The sequence below is a fragment of the Metopolophium dirhodum genome, chromosome 1, assembly GCF_019925205.1.
Source record: "Metopolophium dirhodum isolate CAU chromosome 1, ASM1992520v1, whole genome shotgun sequence".
Taxonomy (NCBI): Eukaryota; Metazoa; Arthropoda; class Insecta; order Hemiptera; family Aphididae; genus Metopolophium; species Metopolophium dirhodum.
The window spans coordinates 32,740,057-32,766,237 of NC_083560.1; the positions used below are offsets into that span (position 1 = coordinate 32,740,057).

At 25.9% G+C, this 26,181-nt stretch overlaps 4 protein-coding genes across 4 annotated transcripts; all 4 read right to left on the bottom strand.

The window, feature by feature from the left end:
• Window positions 1–149: 149 nt before the first annotated feature.
• LOC132933706 (uncharacterized) lies at window positions 150–659 on the bottom strand. The gene has a single exon (XM_060999989.1). It carries the CDS (start codon window positions 657–659, stop codon window positions 150–152), a length of 510 nt encoding a protein of 169 aa, XP_060855972.1.
• A 2,825-nt stretch (window positions 660–3,484) lies between these two features.
• On the bottom strand, window positions 3,485–3,994 carry LOC132933709 (uncharacterized). Its single transcript, XM_060999992.1, has one exon. It carries the CDS (start codon window positions 3,992–3,994, stop codon window positions 3,485–3,487), a length of 510 nt encoding a protein of 169 aa, XP_060855975.1.
• A 10,671-nt stretch (window positions 3,995–14,665) lies between these two features.
• On the bottom strand, window positions 14,666–15,175 carry LOC132933707 (uncharacterized). Its single transcript, XM_060999990.1, has one exon. The coding sequence runs from the start codon at window positions 15,173–15,175 to the stop codon at window positions 14,666–14,668; it is 510 nt and encodes a 169-aa protein (XP_060855973.1).
• Window positions 15,176–21,868: 6,693 nt separating this feature from the next.
• LOC132933708 (uncharacterized) lies at window positions 21,869–22,378 on the bottom strand. The gene has a single exon (XM_060999991.1). The coding sequence runs from the start codon at window positions 22,376–22,378 to the stop codon at window positions 21,869–21,871; it is 510 nt and encodes a 169-aa protein (XP_060855974.1).
• Between the last annotated feature and the right edge of the window lie 3,803 nt (window positions 22,379–26,181).

Sequence of the window (26,181 nt, forward strand, 5' to 3'; positions counted from 1 at the left end):
ATATTCACTAACTTCTAACAGATAATTTTTTAATAAATGAAATCAAACATAATACGGTATAATTTAGAATATTTATTTTATGATAAAACAAATATATAGCTATTATTATCGTTTACAATCATATCATTAATATACATTTATTGATTCACCTATAAATTACAATCTCTTGTTGTAGCATATTGGCAACCAAGATTTTGCCAAAATTCTAATCTTTCTCTTATCAGTAACATAGCAGATATCGATGTACCTAACCTCGGAGCTAAAAATGCCAAACCGACACCCGGTATCATTGCCGTCAGAGAGAACCCAAAACTAGTTGACTTGATGAGTGTGCTTGCTGTTACTGTTTTTTCTAAGATTTCTGAACACTGATTGTAGTCTCTATGATCCTTATCCAAAGAAGTTTTCATTTCTTTAAACACTTCTTTCAAATGCAAACCAAATCGACCGGACATCATCATTTGCGCGAACGCTAACGTCGCACCGGTTACCGGTATTGCGCTTAGTGTTGTCAATACCGTGGAAATGGATTCCTGTGTTATTAACGCCGTTCGTAAATCTTCGATTTGTCTATCGTTTCCACAGTACGAGGAAACATTTGGTGTACATAATGCAATTGCTAACAATATGTAAAAAAACGCAGAATTTATTGATTTCATTTTTATTGGCACGTAGGTACAGCAAAAAATGTGTAAATATCCCAAAAGCTACGCCTGAAATTCGTACGAGTCGCAATGTGTTCAGTAAGCGTCTGTAAACATACAATACATACATGTTATATATGTAAAACAAGGTAATCTGCCTTTGAAACAATAACCTAGGAGCCTTCTATTAAATTTTCAAGCTTTTTTAATCAACAGATAAAATTTTATTGATATTTATAGAAAAAAAAATTAAAAAAATTGAAAACTGACAATGGCCGTAAACAGCTCAAAAAGAGTCAAAATATTTTGTAAATTTTATGGTGTATAGAAAATGCTAATATAAACATTCAGTCAAAATTTCATGTCCCTACGGTCATTTGTTTTAGAGTTACACTAAAAACCAAAATCGATTTTCTCGAAAACAGATTTTGCGTAAAAATTTCCGTTTTTTCCTTAATTTTTCTTTTGTTTTTCACGTCGCTTGTGAAAAACTACTGGGAAATTTTTACTTTTGACCCCCCAAAGTACCAACTAGATTCACTTTCCTATCAGAAAAGTTACTATTGAAGAAAATCCAACCACTTTTACTGTCCTAAAAGGTGATGACAGACACAAAAATAAAAAAAAAATTAAAAATTAAAAATAAAAAAAAAATAAAAAAAAAAACACACATCATTGTAGAATCAATACATTCATCGCTTCGCTCAGAATCTAAAATTAATTTAATTTAAACTTTTAACTTAACTAGTTACTATTGGCATTTCATTAACTTAACTGTTAACTTTCTTAATTTCTTTTTTAATTAATGTGAAATTAACGAATTCATTTTTCATTGTAAGAAGTAAGTTAAGTTAATTTATTTTGTTTTTAATTTTATTATATTTCACTATTTAAATCTATTTCGTTTTCATGTCAAAAAATATTTACCGTCAATTGTTAAAAGTTAAAAGTCTGTATCATTTGAATCTAACTTATATGGAAATTCTGTATATAAAGTATAAACATTATAGTCTATAATTTAGTTTTGGGTTGGAAAAAAATTAAGTACGCTAGCGTTGCATAAACAAATTAACTTTTTTTTAACTTAATAAAAAGTTAACAAAAAGTGTGTATTAACTTTTAACTGAGTTGACCTATAGTTAAATTGACTTTTAACTTTTAACTTTTTGTTATTGGTGCATAATATAAATTATTAACTATTTTATATAAACTATTAACTTAACTTAACTGATTTAAAATGGTGGGTAAGTGGATATCGCTCTGCTGTACAGTAGGTTACAAGTGGGTCACTGTAATGGATGATGTTAAATTTGAATTCAATGATATAATATCATTGCATAAGAAAAACGATTCTGAGCGAAAACGGTCAGTCAGCCTATGATATTACCAAGTATATTTGACGATATTATTGTGAATAAAGTAATTTATATATAACCTATTTACGTGGAGCCTTGTTTTAAATTTTCAATCCTTAGCTATAAAAGTTGAACATTTTATAAATTTTTAACTACAAAATAATTATTAAATTTTAATTTTGATAAATTTTGTCAAAATTTGAACTTTAAATGCTTCAAAAAGAGTTGTGCCTATATATTTTTAATATTTTTCAACTGCTATTGTAACAATATATCAGGATCCTTGCATTAAATTCTCACGCTTTTTTACCTAACAAATAAGATTTTATTGATATTTATAGAAAAAAAAACTAAAAAAAATGGAAACAGAAAATGTCCGTAAACAGCTCAAAATAAGTCAAAATATTTGGAAAATGTTATGGTGTATAGAGAATGCTAATATAAACATTCAGTCAAAATTTCATGTACCTACGTTAATTTTTTTTAGAGTTGCAACAAAAACCAAAATCGAAATCAGATTCTCGAAAACAGATTTTTCGTAAAAATTCCCGTTTTTTCTTAATATTTCGTTTGTTTTTCACGTCGTTTTTGAAAACTACTGGGAAATTTTTACTTTTGACGCCTCAAAGTACTAACTAGATTCATTTTTCTATCAGAAAAGTTACTGTTGAAGAAAATCCAAGCACTTTCACTGTCCTTATAGGTAATGACAGCCACAAAAAAAAATTTTTTAAAAAAAACACACATCAATACATTTAACTTAACTCTAGAACATTATACCTAAGACTATCGTTTTTTTACTTTGTTTTTTCTTGACTGTAGGCCACCATTTGGTGTCCCCTGCTATATAAATAGTTTAAACTATAAAGTATGTAGATATGATAAAAACACTTCAAAAGTCATGACAAATTGTCTAAATGCTTTTACAGAATCAACTGGACATCTTATGTGTTTGATTTCCATATAGAGTAAAGGAAAATTAACTTACCAACCTAAATATGTACTATTAGTCTGTCACGAAGCTGAAAAAGGAATTTGATGTTACCACTCAACTTACTTAACTACAACTAAAAATAAAATGTATTTAGTAAATGAAATAAAGTCAAATATGTTGAAATGTATATAAATCAAATAACCGAATATTTTGAAAATCAATCATCATTTTTAAATCGTCTCTCATTACAACAAACAAACTTAATTATTTAAAAATATATAAATATACGTATATTACATACGTATAATACACGGATATACGTTTTATACTGACTACGATAATACTGTATACCTACAACTAGTGTTGTACATTAAATAGATAAGAAGATACATGCAAAAAAATATATTCACTAACTTCTAACAGATAATTTTTTAATAAATGAAATCAAACATAATACGGTATAATTTAGAATATTTATTTTATGATAAAACAAATATATAGCTATTATTATCGTTTACAATCATATCATTAATATACATTTATTGATTCACCTATAAATTACAATCTCTTGTTGTAGCATATTGGCAACCAAGATTTTGCCAAAATTCTAATCTTTCTCTTATCAGTAACATAGCAGATATCGATGTACCTAACCTCGGAGCTAAAAATGCCAAACCGACACCCGGTATCATTGCCGTCAGAGAGAACCCAAAACTAGTTGACTTGATGAGTGTGCTTGCTGTTACTGTTTTTTCTAAGATTTCTGAACACTGATTGTAGTCTCTATGATCCTTATCCAAAGAAGTTTTCATTTCTTTAAACACTTCTTTCAAATGCAAACCAAATCGACCGGACATCATCATTTGCGCGAACGCTAACGTCGCACCGGTTACCGGTATTGCGCTTAGTGTTGTCAATACCGTGGAAATGGATTCCTGTGTTATTAACGCCGTTCGTAAATCTTCGATTTGTCTATCGTTTCCACAGTACGAGGAAACATTTGGTGTACATAATGCAATTGCTAACAATATGTAAAAAAACGCAGAATTTATTGATTTCATTTTTATTGGCACGTAGGTACAGCAAAAAATGTGTAAATATCCCAAAAGCTACGCCTGAAATTCGTACGAGTCGCAATGTGTTCAGTAAGCGTCTGTAAACATACAATACATACATGTTATATATGTAAAACAAGGTAATCTGCCTTTGAAACAATAACCTAGGAGCCTTCTATTAAATTTTCAAGCTTTTTTAATCAACAGATAAAATTTTATTGATATTTATAGAAAAAAAAATTAAAAAAATTGAAAACTGACAATGGCCGTAAACAGCTCAAAAAGAGTCAAAATATTTTGTAAATTTTATGGTGTATAGAAAATGCTAATATAAACATTCAGTCAAAATTTCATGTCCCTACGGTCATTTGTTTTAGAGTTACACTAAAAACCAAAATCGATTTTCTCGAAAACAGATTTTGCGTAAAAATTTCCGTTTTTCCTTAATTTTTCTTTTGTTTTTCACGTCGCTTGTGAAAACTACTGGGAAATTTTTACTTTTGACCCCCCAAAGTACCAACTAGATTCACTTTCCTATCAGAAAAGTTACTATTGAAGAAAATCCAACCACTTTTACTGTCCTAAAAGGTGATGACAGACACAAAAATAAAAAAAAAATTAAAAATTAAAAATAAAAAAAAAATAAAAAAAAAAACACACATCATTGTAGAATCAATACATTCATCGCTTCGCTCAGAATCTAAAATTAATTTAATTTAAACTTTTAACTTAACTAGTTACTATTGGCATTTCATTAACTTAACTGTTAACTTTCTTAATTTCTTTTTTAATTAATGTGAAATTAACGAATTCATTTTTCATTGTAAGAAGTAAGTTAAGTTAATTTATTTTGTTTTTAATTTTATTATATTTCACTATTTAAATCTATTTCGTTTTCATGTCAAAAAATATTTACCGTCAATTGTTAAAAGTTAAAAGTCTGTATCATTTGAATCTAACTTATATGGAAATTCTGTATATAAAGTATAAACATTATAGTCTATAATTTAGTTTTGGGTTGGAAAAAAATTAAGTACGCTAGCGTTGCATAAACAAATTAACTTTTTTTTAACTTAATAAAAAGTTAACAAAAAGTGTGTATTAACTTTTAACTGAGTTGACCTATAGTTAAATTGACTTTTAACTTTTAACTTTTTGTTATTGGTGCATAATATAAATTATTAACTATTTTATATAAACTATTAACTTAACTTAACTGATTTAAAATGGTGGGTAAGTGGATATCGCTCTGCTGTACAGTAGGTTACAAGTGGGTCACTGTAATGGATGATGTTAAATTTGAATTCAATGATATAATATCATTGCATAAGAAAAACGATTCTGAGCGAAAACGGTCAGTCAGCCTATGATATTACCAAGTATATTTGACGATATTATTGTGAATAAAGTAATTTATATATAACCTATTTACGTGGAGCCTTGTTTTAAATTGTCAATCCTTAGCCATAAAAGTTAAACATTTTATACATTTTTAACTACAAAATAATTAATAAATTATAAATTTGATAAATGTTGTCAAAATTTGAACTTTAAATGCTTATAAAAAAAAAATTGTGCCTATGTATTTTTAATATTTTACAACTGCTATTAGAACGATATCAGGAGCCTTATATTAAATTTTCACGCTTTTTTACCCAACAAATAAAATTTTATTGATATTTATAAAAAAAAAAACTAAAAAAATTGAAAATTGACAATGTCGGTAAAAAGAGTCAAATTATTTTCAACATTTTATGGTGTATAGAATATGCTAATATAAACATTCAGTTAAATTTCCAAGTATCTACAGTCATTCGTTTTTTAATTACAATAAAATAAGAAAATTGTTACATGAGAAATCGAGTGAATATCAAATGTAGTAAAAATATAAATTTCAGACACTCATAAAAATTCAATTTAAGTTTCTTGTAGACATTTTTTTGTTGATAAAGGTAGACAAACTTATGAGTAATCTTATATTACATTTTCAAATCTTAGATTTAAAAAAAAAATTTTTATGAATTCTCAACTCAAAATAATTTGCTATTTTTCGTGATTTTTCCGTATTTTGTCAAAATTTGAACTTAAATGCTTATAATTAAAAACTGTGACTAAAGATTTTTAATTTTTTTCATCTGCCTTTGAAACAATAACCTAGGAGCCTTCTATTAAATTTTCAAGCTTTTTTAATCAACAGATAAAATTTTATTGATATTTATAGAAAAAAAAACTAAAAAAATTGAAAACTGACAATGGCCGTAAACAGCTCAAAAAGAGTCAAAATATTTTGTAAATGTTATGGTGTATAGAAAATGCTAATATAAACATTCAGTCAAAATTTCATGTCCCTACGGTCATTTGTTTTAGAGTTACACTAAAAACCAAAATCGATTTTCTCGAAAACAGATTTTGCGTAAAAATTTCCGTTTTTCCTTAAATTTTCTTTTGTTTTTCACGTCGCTTGTGAAAACTACTGGGAAATTTTTACTTTTGACCCCCCAAAGTACCAACTAGATTCACTTTCCTATCAGAAAAGTTACTATTGAAGAAAATCCAACCACTTTTACTGTCCTAAAAGGTGATGACAGACACAAAAATAAAAAAAAAATTAAAAATTAAAAATAAAAAAAAAATAAAAAAAAAAACACACATCATTGTAGAATCAATACATTCATCGCTTCGCTCAGAATCTAAAATTAATTTAATTTAAACTTTTAACTTAACTAGTTACTATTGGCATTTCATTAACTTAACTGTTAACTTTCTTAATTTCTTTTTTAATTAATGTGAAATTAACGAATTCATTTTTCATTGTAAGAAGTAAGTTAAGTTAATTTATTTTGTTTTTAATTTTATTATATTTCACTATTTAAATCTATTTCGTTTTCATGTCAAAAAATATTTACCGTCAATTGTTAAAAGTTAAAAGTCTGTATCATTTGAATCTAACTTATATGGAAATTCTGTATATAAAGTATAAACATTATAGTCTATAATTTAGTTTTGGGTTGGAAAAAAATTAAGTACGCTAGCGTTGCATAAACAAATTAACTTTTTTTTAACTTAATAAAAAGTTAACAAAAAGTGTGTATTAACTTTTAACTGAGTTGACCTATAGTTAAATTGACTTTTAACTTTTAACTTTTTGTTATTGGTGCATAATATAAATTATTAACTATTTTATATAAACTATTAACTTAACTTAACTGATTTAAAATGGTGGGTAAGTGGATATCGCTCTGCTGTACAGTAGGTTACAAGTGGGTCACTGTAATGGATGATGTTAAATTTGAATTCAATGATATAATATCATTGCATAAGAAAAACGATTCTGAGCGAAAACGGTCAGTCAGCCTATGATATTACCAAGTATATTTGACGATATTATTGTGAATAAAGTAATTTATATATAACCTATTTACGTGGAGCCTTGTTTTAAATTTTCAATCCTTAGCCATAAAAGTTAAACATTTTATACATTTTTAACTACAAAATAATTAATAAATTATAAATTTGATAAATGTTGTCAAAATTTGAACTTTAAATGCTTATAAAAAAAAAATTGTGCCTATGTATTTTTAATATTTTACAACTGCTATTAGAACGATATCAGGAGCCTTATATTAAATTTTCACGCTTTTTTACCCAACAAATAAAATTTTATTGATATTTATAAAAAAAAAAACTAAAAAAATTGAAAATTGACAATGTCGGTAAAAAGAGTCAAATTATTTTCAACATTTTATGGTGTATAGAATATGCTAATATAAACATTCAGTTAAATTTCCAAGTATCTACAGTCATTCGTTTTTTAATTACAATAAAATAAGAAAATTGTTACATGAGAAATCGAGTGAATATCAAATGTAGTAAAAATATAAATTTCAGACACTCATAAAAATTCAATTTAAGTTTCTTGTAGACATTTTTTTGTTGATAAAGGTAGATAAACTTATGAGTAATCTTATATTACATTTTCAAATCTTAGATTTAAAAAGAAAAATTTTTATGAATTCTCAACTCAAAATAATTTGCTATTTTTCGTGATTTTTCCGTATTTTGTCAAAATTTGAACTTAAATGCTTATAATTAAAAACTGTGACTAAAGATTTTTAATTTTTTTCATCTGCCTTTGAAACAATAACCTAGGAGCCTTCTATTAAATTTTCAAGCTTTTTTAATCAACAGATAAAATTTTATTGATATTTATAGAAAAAAAAACTAAAAAAATTGAAAACTGACAATGGCCGTAAACAGCTCAAAAAGAGTCAAAATATTTTGTAAATTTTATGGTGTATAGAAAATGCTAATATAAACATTCAGTCAAAATTTCATGTCCCTACGGTCATTTGTTTTAGAGTTACACTAAAAACCAAAATCGATTTTCTCGAAAACAGATTTTGCGTAAAAATTTCCGTTTTTCCTTAATTTTTCTTTTGTTTTTCACGTCGCTTGTGAAAACTACTGGGAAGTTTTTACTTTTGACCCCCCAAAGTACCAACTAGATTCACTTTCCTATCAGAAAAGTTACTATTGAAGAAACTCCAACCACTTTTACTGTCCTAAAAGGTGATGACAGACACAAAAATAAAAAAAGAATAAAAAAAAAAACACACATCATTGTAGAATCAATACATTCATCGCTTCGCTCAGAATCTAAAATTAATTTAATTTAAACTTTTAACTTAACTAGTTACTATTGGCATTTCATTAACTTAACTGTTAACTTCCTTAATTTCTTTTTTAATTAATGTGAAATTAACGAATTCATTTTTCATTGTAAGAAGTAAGTTAAGTTAATTTATTTTGTTTTTAATTTTATTATATTTCACTATTTAAATCTATTTCGTTTTCATGTCAAAAAATATTTACCGTCAATTGTTAAAAGTTAAAAGTCTGTATCATTTGAATCTAACTTATATGGAAATTCTGTATATAAAGTATAAACATTATAGTCTATAATTTAGTTTTGGGTTGGAAAAAAATTAAGTACGCTAGCGTTGCATAAACAAATTAACTTTTTTTTAACTTAATAAAAAGTTAACAAAAAGTGTGTATTAACTTTTAACTGAGTTGACCTATAGTTAAATTGACTTTTAACTTTTAACTTTTTGTTATTGGTGCATAATATAAATTATTAACTATTTTATATAAACTATTAACTTAACTTAACTGATTTAAAATGGTGGGTAAGTGGATATCGCTCTGCTGTACAGTAGGTTACATGTGGGTCACTGTAATGGATGATGTTAAATTTTAATTTAATGATATAATATCATTGCATAAGAAAAACGATTCTGAGCGAAAACGGTCAGTCAGCCTATGATATTACCAAGTATATTTGACGATATTATTGTGAATAAAGTAATTTATATATAACCTATTTACGTGGAGCCTTGTTATAAATTTTCAATCCTTAGCTATAAAAGTTGAACATTTTATAAATTTTTAACTACAAAATAATTATTAAATTTTAATTTTGATAAATTTTGTCAAAATTTGAACTTTAAATGCTTCAAAAAGAGTTGTGCCTATATATTTTTAATATTTTTCAACTGCTATTGTAACAATATATCAGGATCCTTGCATTAAATTCTCACGCTTTTTTACCTAACAAATAAGATTTTATTGATATTTATAGAAAAAAAAACTAAAAAAAAATGGAAACAGAAAATGTCCGTAAACAGCTCAAAATAAGTCAAAATATTTGGAAAATGTTATGGTGTATAGAGAATGCTAATATAAACATTCAGTCAAAATTTCATATACCTACGGTTATTTTTTTTAGAGTTGCAACAAAAACCAAAATCGAAATCAGATTCTCGAAAACAGATTTTTCGTAAAAATTCCCGTTTTTTCTTAATATTTCGTCTGTTTTTCACGTCGTTTTTGAAAACTACTGGGAAATTTTTACTTTTGACGCCTCAAAGTACTAACTAGATTCAGTTTTCTATCAGAAAAGTTACTGTTGAAGAAAATCCAAGCACTTTCACTGTCCTTATAGGTAATGACAGCCACAAAAAAAAATTTTTTAAAAAAAACACACATCAATACATTTAACTTAACTCTAGAACATTATACCTAAGACTATCGTTTTTTTACTTTGTTTTTTCTTGACTGTAGGCCACCATTTGGTGTCCCCTGCTATATAAATAGTTTAAACTATAAAGTATGTAGATATGATAAAAACACTTCAAAAGTCATGACAAATTGTCTAAATGCTTTTACAGAATCAACTGGACATCTTATGTGTTTGATTTCCATATAGAGTAAAGGAAAATTAACTTACCAACCTAAATATGTACTATTAGTCTGTCACGAAGCTGAAAAAGGAATTTGATGTTACCACTCAACTTACTTAACTACAACTAAAAATAAAATGTATTTAGTAAATGAAATAAAGTCAAATATGTTGAAATGTATATAAATCAAATAACCGAATATTTTGAAAATCAATCATCATTTTTAAATCGTCTCTCATTACAACAAACAAACTTAATTATTTAAAAATATATAAATATACGTATATTACATACGTATAATACACGGATATACGTTTTATACTGACTACGATAATACTGTATACCTACAACTAGAGTTGTACATTAAATAGATAAGAAGATACATGCAAAAAAATATATTCACTAACTTCTAACGGATAATTTTTTAATAAATGAAATCAAACATAATACGGTATAATTTAGAATATTTATTTTATGATAAAACAAATATATAGCTATTATTATCGTTTACAATCATATCATTAATATACATTTATTGATTCACCTATAAATTACAATCTCTTGTTGTAGCATATTGGCAACCAAGATTTTGCCAAAATTCTAATCTTTCTCTTATAAGTAACATAGCAGATATCGATGTACCTAACCTCGGAAAAAAATGGAAAAAAATTAAGTACGCTAGCGTTGCATAAACAAATTAACTTTTTTTTAACTTAATAAAAAGTTAACAAAAAGTGTGTATTAACTTTTAACTGAGTTGACCTATAGTTAAATTGACTTTTAACTTTTAACTTTTTGTTATTGGTGCATAATATAAATTATTAACTATTTTATATAAACTATTAACTTAACTTAACTGATTTAAAATGGTGGGTAAGTGGATATCGCTCTGCTGTACAGTAGGTTACAAGTGGGTCACTGTAATGGATGATGTTAAATTTGAATTCAATGATATAATATCATTGCATAAGAAAAACGATTCTGAGCGAAAACGGTCAGTCAGCCTATGATATTACCAAGTATATTTGACGATATTATTGTGAATAAAGTAATTTATATATAACCTATTTACGTGGAGCCTTGTTTTAAATTTTCAATCCTTAGCCATAAAAGTTAAACATTTTATACATTTTTAACTACAAAATAATTAATAAATTATAAATTTGATAAATGTTGTCAAAATTTGAACTTTAAATGCTTATAAAAAAAAAATTGTGCCTATGTATTTTTAATATTTTACAACTGCTATTAGAACGATATCAGGAGCCTTATATTAAATTTTCACGCTTTTTTACCCAACAAATAAAATTTTATTGATATTTATAAAAAAAAAAACTAAAAAAATTGAAAATTGACAATGTCGGTAAAAAGAGTCAAATTATTTTCAACATTTTATGGTGTATAGAATATGCTAATATAAACATTCAGTTAAATTTCCAAGTATCTACAGTCATTCGTTTTTTAATTACAATAAAATAAGAAAATTGTTACATGAGAAATCGAGTGAATATCAAATGTAGTAAAAATATAAATTTCAGACACTCATAAAAATTCAATTTAAGTTTCTTGTAGACATTTTTTTGTTGATAAAGGTAGACAAACTTATGAGTAATCTTATATTACATTTTCAAATCTTAGATTTAAAAAGAAAAATTTTTATGAATTCTCAACTCAAAATAATTTGCTATTTTTCGTGATTTTTCCGTATTTTGTCAAAATTTGAACTTAAATGCTTATAATTAAAAACTGTGACTAAAGATTTTTAATTTTTTTCATCTGCCTTTGAAACAATAACCTAGGATTCTTCTATTAAATTTTCAAGCTTTTTTAATCAACAGATAAAATTTTATTGATATTTATAGAAAAAAAAACTAAAAAAATTGAAAACTGACAATGGCCGTAAACAGCTCAAAAAGAGTCAAAATATTTTGTAAATTTTATGGTGTATAGAAAATGCTAATATAAACATTCAGTCAAAATTTCATGTCCCTACGGTCATTTGTTTTAGAGTTACACTAAAAACCAAAATCGATTTTCTCGAAAACAGATTTTGCGTAAAAATTTCCGTTTTTCCTTAATTTTTCTTTTGTTTTTCACGTCGCTTGTGAAAACTACTGGGAAGTTTTTACTTTTGACCCCCCAAAGTACCAACTAGATTCACTTTCCTATCAGAAAAGTTACTATTGAAGAAACTCCAACCACTTTTACTGTCCTAAAAGGTGATGACAGACACAAAAATAAAAAAAGAATAAAAAAAAAAACACACATCATTGTAGAATCAATACATTCATCGCTTCGCTCAGAATCTAAAATTAATTTAATTTAAACTTTTAACTTAACTAGTTACTATTGGCATTTCATTAACTTAACTGTTAACTTTCTTAATTTCTTTTTTAATTAATGTGAAATTAACGAATTCATTTTTCATTGTAAGAAGTAAGTTAAGTTAATTTATTTTGTTTTTAATTTTATTATATTTCACTATTTAAATCTATTTCGTTTTCATGTCAAAAAATATTTACCGTCAATTGTTAAAAGTTAAAAGTCTGTATCATTTGAATCTAACTTATATGGAAATTCTGTATATAAAGTATAAACATTATAGTCTATAATTTAGTTTTGGGTTGGAAAAAAATTAAGTACGCTAGCGTTGCATAAACAAATTAACTTTTTTTTAACTTAATAAAAAGTTAACAAAAAGTGTGTATTAACTTTTAACTGAGTTGACCTATAGTTAAATTGACTTTTAACTTTTAACTTTTTGTTATTGGTGCATAATATAAATTATTAACTATTTTATATAAACTATTAACTTAACTTAACTGATTTAAAATGGTGGGTAAGTGGATATCGCTCTGCTGTACAGTAGGTTACAAGTGGGTCACTGTAATGGATGATGTTAAATTTGAATTCAATGATATAATATCATTGCATAAGAAAAACGATTCTGAGCGAAAACGGTCAGTCAGCCTATGATATTACCAAGTATATTTGACGATATTATTGTGAATAAAGTAATTTATATATAACCTATTTACGTGGAGCCTTGTTTTAAATTTTCAATCCTTAGCTATAAAAGTTGAACATTTTATAAATTTTTAACTACAAAATAATTATTAAATTTTAATTTTGATAAATTTTGTCAAAATTTGAACTTTAAATGCTTCAAAAAGAGTTGTGCCTATATATTTTTAATATTTTTCAACTGCTATTGTAACAATATATCAGGATCCTTGCATTAAATTCTCACGCTTTTTTACCTAACAAATAAGATTTTATTGATATTTATAGAAAAAAAAACTAAAAAAAATGGAAACAGAAAATGTCCGTAAACAGCTCAAAATAAGTCAAAATATTTGGAAAATGTTATGGTGTATAGAGAATGCTAATATAAACATTCAGTCAAAATTTCATGTACCTACGTTAATTTTTTTTAGAGTTGCAACAAAAACCAAAATCGAAATCAGATTCTCGAAAACAGATTTTTCGTAAAAATTCCCGTTTTTTCTTAATATTTCGTTTGTTTTTCACGTCGTTTTTGAAAACTACTGGGAAATTTTTACTTTTGACGCCTCAAAGTACTAACTAGATTCAGTTTTCTATCAGAAAAGTTACTGTTGAAGAAAATCCAAGCACTTTCACTGTCCTTATAGGTAATGACAGCCACAAAAAAAAATTTTTTAAAAAAAACACACATCAATACATTTAACTTAACTCTAGAACATTATACCTAAGACTATCGTTTTTTTACTTTGTTTTTTCTTGACTGTAGGCCACCATTTGGTGTCCCCTGCTATATAAATAGTTTAAACTATAAAGTATGTAGATATGATAAAAACACTTCAAAAGTCATGACAAATTGTCTAAATGCTTTTACAGAATCAACTGGACATCTTATGTGTTTGATTTCCATATAGAGTAAAGGAAAATTAACTTACCAACCTAAATATGTACTATTAGTCTGTCACGAAGCTGAAAAAGGAATTTGATGTTACCACTCAACTTACTTAACTACAACTAAAAATAAAATGTATTTAGTAAATGAAATAAAGTCAAATATGTTGAAATGTATATAAATCAAATAACCGAATATTTTGAAAATCAATCATCATTTTTAAATCGTCTCTCATTACAACAAACAAACTTAATTATTTAAAAATATATAAATATACGTATATTACATACGTATAATACACGGATATACGTTTTATACTGACTACGATAATACTGTATACCTACAACTAGTGTTGTACATTAAATAGATAAGAAGATACATGCAAAAAAATATATTCACTAACTTCTAACAGATAATTTTTTAATAAATGAAATCAAACATAATACGGTATAATTTAGAATATTTATTTTATGATAAAACAAATATATAGCTATTATTATCGTTTACAATCATATCATTAATATACATTTATTGATTCACCTATAAATTACAATCTCTTGTTGTAGCATATTGGCAACCAAGATTTTGCCAAAATTCTAATCTTTCTCTTATAAGTAACATAGCAGATATCGATGTACCTAACCTCGGAGCTAAAAATGCCAAACCGACACCCGGTATCATTGCCGTCAGAGAGAACCCAAAACTAGTTGACTTGATGAGTGTGCTTGCTGTTACTGTTTTTTCTAAGATTTCTGAACACTGATTGTAGTCTCTATGATCCTTATCCAAAGAAGTTTTCATTTCTTTAAACACTTCTTTCAAATGCAAACCAAATCGACCGGACATCATCATTTGCGCGAACGCTAACGTCGCACCGGTTACCGGTATTGCGCTTAGTGTTGTCAATACCGTGGAAATGGATTCCTGTGTTATTAACGCCGTTCGTAAATCTTCGATTTGTCTATCGTTTCCACAGTACGAGGAAACATTTGGTGTACATAATGCAATTGCTAACAATATGTAAAAAAACGCAGAATTTATTGATTTCATTTTTATTGGCACGTAGGTACAGCAAAAAATGTGTAAATATCCCAAAAGCTACGCCTGAAATTCGTACGAGTCGCAATGTGTTCAGTAAGCGTCTGTAAACATACAATACATACATGTTATATATGTAAAACAAGGTAATCTGCCTTTGAAACAATAACCTAGGAGCCTTCTATTAAATTTTCAAGCTTTTTTAATCAACAGATAAAATTTTATTGATATTTATAGAAAAAAAAATTAAAAAAATTGAAAACTGACAATGGCCGTAAACAGCTCAAAAAGAGTCAAAATATTTTGTAAATTTTATGGTGTATAGAAAATGCTAATATAAACATTCAGTCAAAATTTCATGTCCCTACGGTCATTTGTTTTAGAGTTACACTAAAAACCAAAATCGATTTTCTCGAAAACAGATTTTGCGTAAAAATTTCCGTTTTTCCTTAATTTTTCTTTTGTTTTTCACGTCGCTTGTGAAAACTACTGGGAAATTTTTACTTTTGACCCCCCAAAGTACCAACTAGATTCACTTTCCTATCAGAAAAGTTACTATTGAAGAAAATCCAACCACTTTTACTGTCCTAAAAGGTGATGACAGACACAAAAATAAAAAAAGAATAAAAAAAAAAACACACATCATTGTAGAATCAATACATTCATCGCTTCGCTCAGAATCTAAAATTAATTTAATTTAAACTTTTAACTTAACTAGTTACTATTGGCATTTCATTAACTTAACTGATAACTTTCTTAATTTCTTTTTTAATTAATGTGAAATTAACGAATTCATTTTTCATTGTAAGAAGTAAGTTAAGTTAATTTATTTTGTTTTTAATTTTATTATATTTCACTATTTAAATCTATTTCGTTTTCATGTCAAAAAATATTTACCGTCAATTGTTAAAAGTTAAAAGTCTGTATCATTTGAATCTAACTTATATGGAAATTCTGTATATAAAGTATAAACATTATAGTCTATAATTTAGTTTTGGGTTGGAAAAAAATTAAGTACGCTAGCGTTGCATAAACAAATTAACTTTTTTTTAACTTAATAAAAAGTTAACAAAAAGTGTGTATTAACTTTTAACTGAGTTGACCTATAGTTAAATTGACTTTTAACTTTTAACTTTTTGTTATTGGTGCATAATATAAATTATTAACTATTTTATATAAACTATTAACTTAACTTAACTGATTTAAAATGGTGGGTAAGTGGATATCGCTCTGCTGTACAGTAGGTTACAAGTGGGTCACTGTAATGGATGATGTTAAATTTGAATTCAATGATATAATATCATTGCATAAGAAAAACGATTCTGAGCGAAAACGGTCAGTCAGCCTATGATATTACCAAGTATATTTGACGATATTATTGTGAATAAAGTAATTTATATATAACCTATTTACGTGGAGCCTTGTTATAAATTTTCAATCCTTAGCCATAAAAGTTAAACATTTTATACATTTTTAACTACAAAATAATTAATAAATTATAAATTTGATAAATGTTGTCAAAATTTGAACTTTAAATGCTTATAAAAAAAAAATTGTGCCTATGTATTTTTAATATTTTTCAACTGCTATTGTAACAATATATCAGGATCCTTGCATTAAATTCTCACGCTTTTTTACCTAACAAATAAGATTTTATTGATATTTATAGAAAAAAAAACTAAAAAAAATGGAAACAGAAAATGTCCGTAAACAGCTCAAAATAAGTCAAAATATTTGGAAAATGTTATGGTGTATAGAGAATGCTAATATAAACATTCAGTCAAAATTTCATGTACCTACGTTAATTTTTTTTAGAGTTGCAACAAAAACCAAAATCGAAATCAGATTCTCGAAAACAGATTTTTCGTAAAAATTCCCGTTTTTTCTTAATATTTCGTTTGTTTTTCACGTCGTTTTTGAAAACTACTGGGAAATTTTTACTTTTGACGCCTCAAAGTACTAACTAGATTCAGTTTTCTATCAGAAAAGTTACTGTTGAAGAAAATCCAAGCACTTTCACTGTCCTTATAGGTAATGACAGCCACAAAAAAAAATTTTTTAAAAAAAACACACATCAATACATTTAACTTAACTCTAGAACATTATACCTAAGACTATCGTTTTTTTACTTTGTTTTTTCTTGACTGTAGGCCACCATTTGGTGTCCCCTGCTATATAAATAGTTTAAACTATAAAGTATGTAGATATGATAAAAACACTTCAAAAGTCATGACAAATTGTCTAAATGCTTTTACAGAATCAACTGGACATCTTATGTGTTTGATTTCCATATAGAGTAAAGGAAAATTAACTTACCAACCTAAATATGTACTATTAGTCTGTCACGAAGCTGAAAAAGGAATTTGATGTTACCACTCAACTTACTTAACTACAACTAAAAATAAAATGTATTTAGTAAATGAAATAAAGTCAAATATGTTGAAATGTATATAAATCAAATAACCGAATATTTTGAAAATCAATCATCATTTTTAAATCGTCTCTCATTACAACAAACAAACTTAATTATTTAAAAATATATAAATATACGTATATTACATACGTATAATACACGGATATACGTTTTATACTGACTACGATAATACTGTATACCTACAACTAGTGTTGTACATTAAATAGATAAGAAGATACATGCAAAAAAATATATTCACTAACTTCTAACAGATAATTTTTTAATAAATGAAATCAAACATAATACGGTATAATTTAGAATATTTATTTTATGATAAAACAAATATATAGCTATTATTATCGTTTACAATCATATCATTAATATACATTTATTGATTCACCTATAAATTACAATCTCTTGTTGTAGCATATTGGCAACCAAGATTTTGCCAAAATTCTAATCTTTCTCTTATAAGTAACATAGCAGATATCGATGTACCTAACCTCGGAAAAAAATGGAAAAAAATTAAGTACGCTAGCGTTGCATAAACAAATTAACTTTTTTTTAACTTAATAAAAAGTTAACAAAAAGTGTGTATTAACTTTTAACTGAGTTGACCTATAGTTAAATTGACTTTTAACTTTTAACTTTTTGTTATTGGTGCATAATATAAATTATTAACTATTTTATATAAACTATTAACTTAACTTAACTGATTTAAAATGGTGGGTAAGTGGATATCGCTCTGCTGTACAGTAGGTTACAAGTGGGTCACTGTAATGGATGATGTTAAATTTGAATTCAATGATATAATATCATTGCATAAGAAAAACGATTCTGAGCGAAAACGGTCAGTCAGCCTATGATATTACCAAGTATATTTGACGATATTATTGTGAATAAAGTAATTTATATATAACCTATTTACGTGGAGCCTTGTTTTAAATTTTCAATCCTTAGCCATAAAAGTTAAACATTTTATACATTTTTAACTACAAAATAATTAATAAATTATAAATTTGATAAATGTTGTCAAAATTTGAACTTTAAATGCTTATAAAAAAAAAATTGTGCCTATGTATTTTTAATATTTTACAACTGCTATTAGAACGATATCAGGAGCCTTATATTAAATTTTCACGCTTTTTTACCCAACAAATAAAATTTTATTGATATTTATAAAAAAAAAAAACTAAAAAAATTGAAAATTGACAATGTCCGTAAAAAGAGTCAAATTATTTTCAACATTTTATGGTGTATAGAATATGCTAATATAAACATTCAGTTAAATTTCCAAGTATCTACAGTCATTCGTTTTTTAATTACAATAAAATAAGAAAATTGTTACATGAGAAATCGAGTGAATATCAAATGTAGTAAAAATATAAATTTCAGACACTCATAAAAATTTAATTTAAGTTTCTTGTAGACATTTTTTTGTTGATAAAGGTAGATAAACTTATGAGTAATCTTATATTACATTTTCAAATCTTAGATTTAAAAAGAAAAATTTTTATGAATTCTCAACTCAAAATAATTTGCTATTTTTCGTGATTTTTCCGTATTTTGTCAAAATTTGAACTTAAATGCTTATAATTAAAAACTGTGACTAAAGATTTTTAATTTTTTTCATCTGCCTTTGAAACAATAACCTAGGAGCCTTCTATTAAATTTTCAAGCTTTTTTAATCAACAGATAAAATTTTATTGATATTTATAGAAAAAAAAACTAAAAAAATTGAAAACTGACAATGGCCGTAAACAGCTCAAAAAGAGTCAAAATATTTTGTAAATTTTATGGTGTATAGAAAATGCTAATATAAACATTCAGTCAAAATTTCATGTCCCTACGGTCATTTGTTTTAGAGTTACACTAAAAACCAAAATCGATTTTCTCGAAAACAGATTTTGCGTAAAAATTTCCGTTTTTCCTTAATTTTTCTTTTGTTTTTCACGTCGCTTGTGAAAACTACTGGGAAGTTTTTACTTTTGACCCCCCAAAGTACCAACTAGATTCACTTTCCTATCAGAAAAGTTACTATTGAAGAAACTCCAACCACTTTTACTGTCCTAAAAGGTGATGACAGACACAAAAATAAAAAAAGAATAAAAAAAAAAACACACATCATTGTAGAATCAATACATTCATCGCTTCGCTCAGAATCTAAAATTAATTTAATTTAAACTTTTAACTTAACTAGTTACTATTGGCATTTCATTAACTTAACTGTTAACTTTCTTAATTTCTTTTTTAATTAATGTGAAATTAACGAATTCATTTTTCATTGTAAGAAGTAAGTTAAGTTAATTTATTTTGTTTTTAATTTTATTATATTTCACTATTTAAATCTATTTCGTTTTCATGTCAAAAAATATTTACCGTCAATTGTTAAAAGTTAAAAGTCTGTATCATTTGAATCTAACTTATATGGAAATTCTGTATATAAAGTATAAACATTATAGTCTATAATTTAGTTTTGGGTTGGAAAAAAATTAAGTACGCTAGCGTTGCATAAACAAATTAACTTTTTTTTAACTTAATAAAAAGTTAACAAAAAGTGTGTATTAACTTTTAACTGAGTTGACCTATAGTTAAATTGACTTTTAACTTTTAACTTTTTGTTATTGGTGCATAATATAAATTATTAACTATTTTATATAAACTATTAACTTAACTTAACTGATTTAAAATGGTGGGTAAGTGGATATCGCTCTGCTGTACAGTAGGTTACAAGTGGGTCACTGTAATGGATGATGTTAAATTTGAATTCAATGATATAATATCATTGCATAAGAAAAACGATTCTGAGCGAAAACGGTCAGTCAGCCTATGATATTACCAAGTATATTTGACGATATTATTGTGAATAAAGTAATTTATATATAACCTATTTACGTGGAGCCTTGTTTTAAATTTTCAATCCTTAGCTATAAAAGTTGAACATTTTATAAATTTTTAACTACAAAATAATTATTAAATTTTAATTTTGATAAATTTTGTCAAAATTTGAACTTTAAATGCTTCAAAAAGAGTTGTGCCTATATATTTTTAATATTTTTCAACTGCTATTGTAACAATATATCAGGATCCTTGCATTAAATTCTCACGCTTTTTTACCTAACAAATAAGATTTTATTGATATTTATAGAAAAAAAAACTAAAAAAAATGGAAACAGAAAATGTCCGTAAACAGCTCAAAATAAGTCAAAATATTTGGAAAATGTTATGGTGTATAGAGAATGCTAATATAAACATTCAGTCAAAATTTCATGTACCTACGTTAATTTTTTTTAGAGTTGCAACAAAAACCAAAATCGAAATCAGATTCTCGAAAACAGATTTTTCGTAAAAATTCCCGTTTTTTCTTAATATTTCGTTTGTTTTTCACGTCGTTTTTGAAAACTACTGGGAAATTTTTACTTTTGACGCCTCAAAGTACTAACTAGATTCAGTTTTCTATCAGAAAAGTTACTGTTGAAGAAAATCCAAGCACTTTCACTGTCCTTATAGGTAATGACAGCCACAAAAAAAAATTTTTTAAAAAAAACACACATCAATACATTTAACTTAACTCTAGAACATTATACCTAAGACTATCGTTTTTTTACTTTGTTTTTTCTTGACTGTAGGCCACCATTTGGTGTCCCCTGCTATATAAATAGTTTAAACTATAAAGTATGTAGATATGATAAAAACACTTCAAAAGTCATGACAAATTGTCTAAATGCTTTTACAGAATCAACTGGACATCTTATGTGTTTGATTTCCATATAGAGTAAAGGAAAATTAACTTACCAACCTAAATATGTACTATTAGTCTGTCACGAAGCTGAAAAAGGAATTTGATGTTACCACTCAACTTACTTAACTACAACTAAAAATAAAATGTATTTAGTAAATGAAATAAAGTCAAATATGTTGAAATGTATATAAATCAAATAACCGAATATTTTGAAAATCAATCATCATTTTTAAATCGTCTCTCATTACAACAAACAAACTTAATTATTTAAAAATATATAAATATACGTATATTACATACGTATAATACACGGATATACGTTTTATACTGACTACGATAATACTGTATACCTACAACTAGTGTTGTACATTAAATAGATAAGAAGATACATGCAAAAAAATATATTCACTAACTTCTAACAGATAATTTTTTAATAAATGAAATCAAACATAATACGGTATAATTTAGAATATTTATTTTATGATAAAACAAATATATAGCTATTATTATCGTTTACAATCATATCATTAATATACATTTATTGATTCACCTATAAATTACAATCTCTTGTTGTAGCATATTGGCAACCAAGATTTTGCCAAAATTCTAATCTTTCTCTTATAAGTAACATAGCAGATATCGATGTACCTAACCTCGGAGCTAAAAATGCCAAACCGACACCCGGTATCATTGCCGTCAGAGAGAACCCAAAACTAGTTGACTTGATGAGTGTGCTTGCTGTTACTGTTTTTTCTAAGATTTCTGAACACTGATTGTAGTCTCTATGATCCTTATCCAAAGAAGTTTTCATTTCTTTAAACACTTCTTTCAAATGCAAACCAAATCGACCGGACATCATCATTTGCGCGAACGCTAACGTCGCACCGGTTACCGGTATTGCGCTTAGTGTTGTCAATACCGTGGAAATGGATTCCTGTGTTATTAACGCCGTTCGTAAATCTTCGATTTGTCTATCGTTTCCACAGTACGAGGAAACATTTGGTGTACATAATGCAATTGCTAACAATATGTAAAAAAACGCAGAATTTATTGATTTCATTTTTATTGGCACGTAGGTACAGCAAAAAATGTGTAAATATCCCAAAAGCTACGCCTGAAATTCGTACGAGTCGCAATGTGTTCAGTAAGCGTCTGTAAACATACAATACATACATGTTATATATGTAAAACAAGGTAATCTGCCTTTGAAACAATAACCTAGGAGCCTTCTATTAAATTTTCAAGCTTTTTTAATCAACAGATAAAATTTTATTGATATTTATAGAAAAAAAAATTAAAAAAATTGAAAACTGACAATGGCCGTAAACAGCTCAAAAAGAGTCAAAATATTTTGTAAATTTTATGGTGTATAGAAAATGCTAATATAAACATTCAGTCAAAATTTCATGTCCCTACGGTCATTTGTTTTAGAGTTACACTAAAAACCAAAATCGATTTTCTCGAAAACAGATTTTGCGTAAAAATTTCCGTTTTTCCTTAATTTTTCTTTTGTTTTTCACGTCGCTTGTGAAAACTACTGGGAAATTTTTACTTTTGACCCCCCAAAGTACCAACTAGATTCACTTTCCTATCAGAAAAGTTACTATTGAAGAAAATCCAACCACTTTTACTGTCCTAAAAGGTGATGACAGACACAAAAATAAAAAAAAAATTAAAAATTAAAAATAAAAAAAATAAAAAAAAAAACACACATCATTGTAGAATCAATACATTCATCGCTTCGCTCAGAATCTAAAATTAATTTAATTTAAACTTTTAACTTAACTAGTTACTATTGGCATTTCATTAACTTAACTGTTAACTTTCTTAATTTCTTTTTTAATTAATGTGAAATTAACGAATTCATTTTTCATTGTAAGAAGTAAGTTAAGTTAATTTATTTTGTTTTTAATTTTATTATATTTCACTATTTAAATCTATTTCGTTTTCATGTCAAAAAATATTTACCGTCAATTGTTAAAAGTTAAAAGTCTGTATCATTTGAATCTAACTTATATGGAAATTCTGTATATAAAGTATAAACATTATAGTCTATAATTTAGTTTTGGGTTGGAAAAAAATTAAGTACGCTAGCGTTGCATAAACAAATTAACTTTTTTTTAACTTAATAAAAAGTTAACAAAAAGTGTGTATTAACTTTTAACTGAGTTGACCTATAGTTAAATTGACTTTTAACTTTTAACTTTTTGTTATTGGTGCATAATATAAATTATTAACTATTTTATATAAACTATTAACTTAACTTAACTGATTTAAAATGGTGGGTAAGTGGATATCGCTCTGCTGTACAGTAGGTTACAAGTGGGTCACTGTAATGGATGATGTTAAATTTGAATTCAATGATATAATATCATTGCATAAGAAAAACGATTCTGAGCGAAAACGGTCAGTCAGCCTATGATATTACCAAGTATATTTGACGATATTATTGTGAATAAAGTAATTTATATATAACCTATTTACGTGGAGCCTTGTTTTAAATTGTCAATCCTTAGCCATAAAAGTTAAACATTTTATACATTTTTAACTACAAAATAATTAATAAATTATAAATTTGATAAATGTTGTCAAAATTTGAACTTTAAATGCTTATAAAAAAAAAAATTGTGCCTATGTATTTTTAATATTTTACAACTGCTATTAGAACGATATCAGGAGCCTTATATTAAATTTTCACGCTTTTTTACCCAACAAATAAAATTTTATTGATATTTATAAAAAAAAAAAACTAAAAAAATTGAAAATTGACAATGTCCGTAAAAAGAGTCAAATTATTTTCAACATTTTATGGTGTATAGAATATGCTAATATAAACATTCAGTTAAATTTCCAAGTATCTACAGTCATTCGTTTTTTAATTACAATAAAATAAGAAAATTGTTACATGAGAAATCGAGTGAATATCAAATGTAGTAAAAATATAAATTTCAGACACTCATAAAAATTTAATTTAAGTTTCTTGTAGACATTTTTTTGTTGATAAAGGTAGATAAACTTATGAGTAATCTTATATTACATTTTCAAATCTTAGATTTAAAAAGAAAAATTTTTATGAATTCTCAACTCAAAATAATTTGCTATTTTTCGTGATTTTTCCGTATTTTGTCAAAATTTGAACTTAAATGCTTATAATTAAAAACTGTGACTAAAGATTTTTAATTTTTTTCATCTGCCTTTGAAACAATAACCTAGGAGCCTTCTATTAAATTTTCAAGCTTTTTTAATCAACAGATAAAATTTTATTGATATTTATAGAAAAAAAAACTAAAAAAATTGAAAACTGACAATGGCCGTAAACAGCTCAAAAAGAGTCAAAATATTTTGTAAATTTTATGGTGTATAGAAAATGCTAATATAAACATTCAGTCAAAATTTCATGTCCCTACGGTCATTTGTTTTAGAGTTACACTAAAAACCAAAATCGATTTTCTCGAAAACAGATTTTGCGTAAAAATTTCCGTTTTTCCTTAATTTTTCTTTTGTTTTTCACGTCGCTTGTGAAAACTACTGGGAAGTTTTTACTTTTGACCCCCCAAAGTACCAACTAGATTCACTTTCCTATCAGAAAAGTTACTATTGAAGAAACTCCAACCACTTTTACTGTCCTAAAAGGTGATGACAGACACAAAAATAAAAAAAGAATAAAAAAAAAAAACACACATCATTGTAGAATCAATACATTCATCGCTTCGCTCAGAATCTAAAATTAATTTAATTTAAACTTTTAACTTAACTAGTTACTATTGGCATTTCATTAACTTAACTGTTAACTTTCTTAATTTCTTTTTTAATTAATGTGAAATTAACGAATTCATTTTTCATTGTAAGAAGTAAGTTAAGTTAATTTATTTTGTTTTTAATTTTATTATATTTCACTATTTAAATCTATTTCGTTTTCATGTCAAAAAATATTTACCGTCAATTGTTAAAAGTTAAAAGTCTGTATCATTTGAATCTAACTTATATGGAAATTCTGTATATAAAGTATAAACATTATAGTCTATAATTTAGTTTTGGGTTGGAAAAAAATTAAGTACGCTAGCGTTGCATAAACAAATTAACTTTTTTTTAACTTAATAAAAAGTTAACAAAAAGTGTGTATTAACTTTTAACTGAGTTGACCTATAGTTAAATTGACTTTTAACTTTTAACTTTTTGTTATTGGTGCATAATATAAATTATTAACTATTTTATATAAACTATTAACTTAACTTAACTGATTTAAAATGGTGGGTAAGTGGATATCGCTCTGCTGTACAGTAGGTTACAAGTGGGTCACTGTAATGGATGATGTTAAATTTGAATTCAATGATATAATATCATTGCATAAGAAAAACGATTCTGAGCGAAAACGGTCAGTCAGCCTATGATATTACCAAGTATATTTGACGATATTATTGTGAATAAAGTAATTTATATATAACCTATTTACGTGGAGCCTTGTTTTAAATTTTCAATCCTTAGCTATAAAAGTTGAACATTTTATAAATTTTTAACTACAAAATAATTATTAAATTTTAATTTTGATAAATTTTGTCAAAATTTGAACTTTAAATGCTTCAAAAAGAGTTGTGCCTATATATTTTTAATATTTTTCAACTGCTATTGTAACAATATATCAGGATCCTTGCATTAAATTCTCACGCTTTTTTACCTAACAAATAAGATTTTATTGATATTTATAGAAAAAAAAACTAAAAAAAATGGAAACAGAAAATGTCCGTAAACAGCTCAAAATAAGTCAAAATATTTGGAAAATGTTATGGTGTATAGAGAATGCTAATATAAACATTCAGTCAAAATTTCATGTACCTACGTTAATTTTTTTTAGAGTTGCAACAA

What these genes read in the sequence shown, in the direction of transcription:
- LOC132933706 (XM_060999989.1), bottom strand. Translation starts at nt 659, where the DNA reads ATGAAATCAATAAATTCTGCGTTTTTTTACATATTGTTAGCAATTGCA.
- LOC132933709 (XM_060999992.1), bottom strand. Translation starts at nt 3,994, where the DNA reads ATGAAATCAATAAATTCTGCGTTTTTTTACATATTGTTAGCAATTGCA.
- LOC132933707 (XM_060999990.1), bottom strand. Translation starts at nt 15,175, where the DNA reads ATGAAATCAATAAATTCTGCGTTTTTTTACATATTGTTAGCAATTGCA.
- LOC132933708 (XM_060999991.1), bottom strand. Translation starts at nt 22,378, where the DNA reads ATGAAATCAATAAATTCTGCGTTTTTTTACATATTGTTAGCAATTGCA.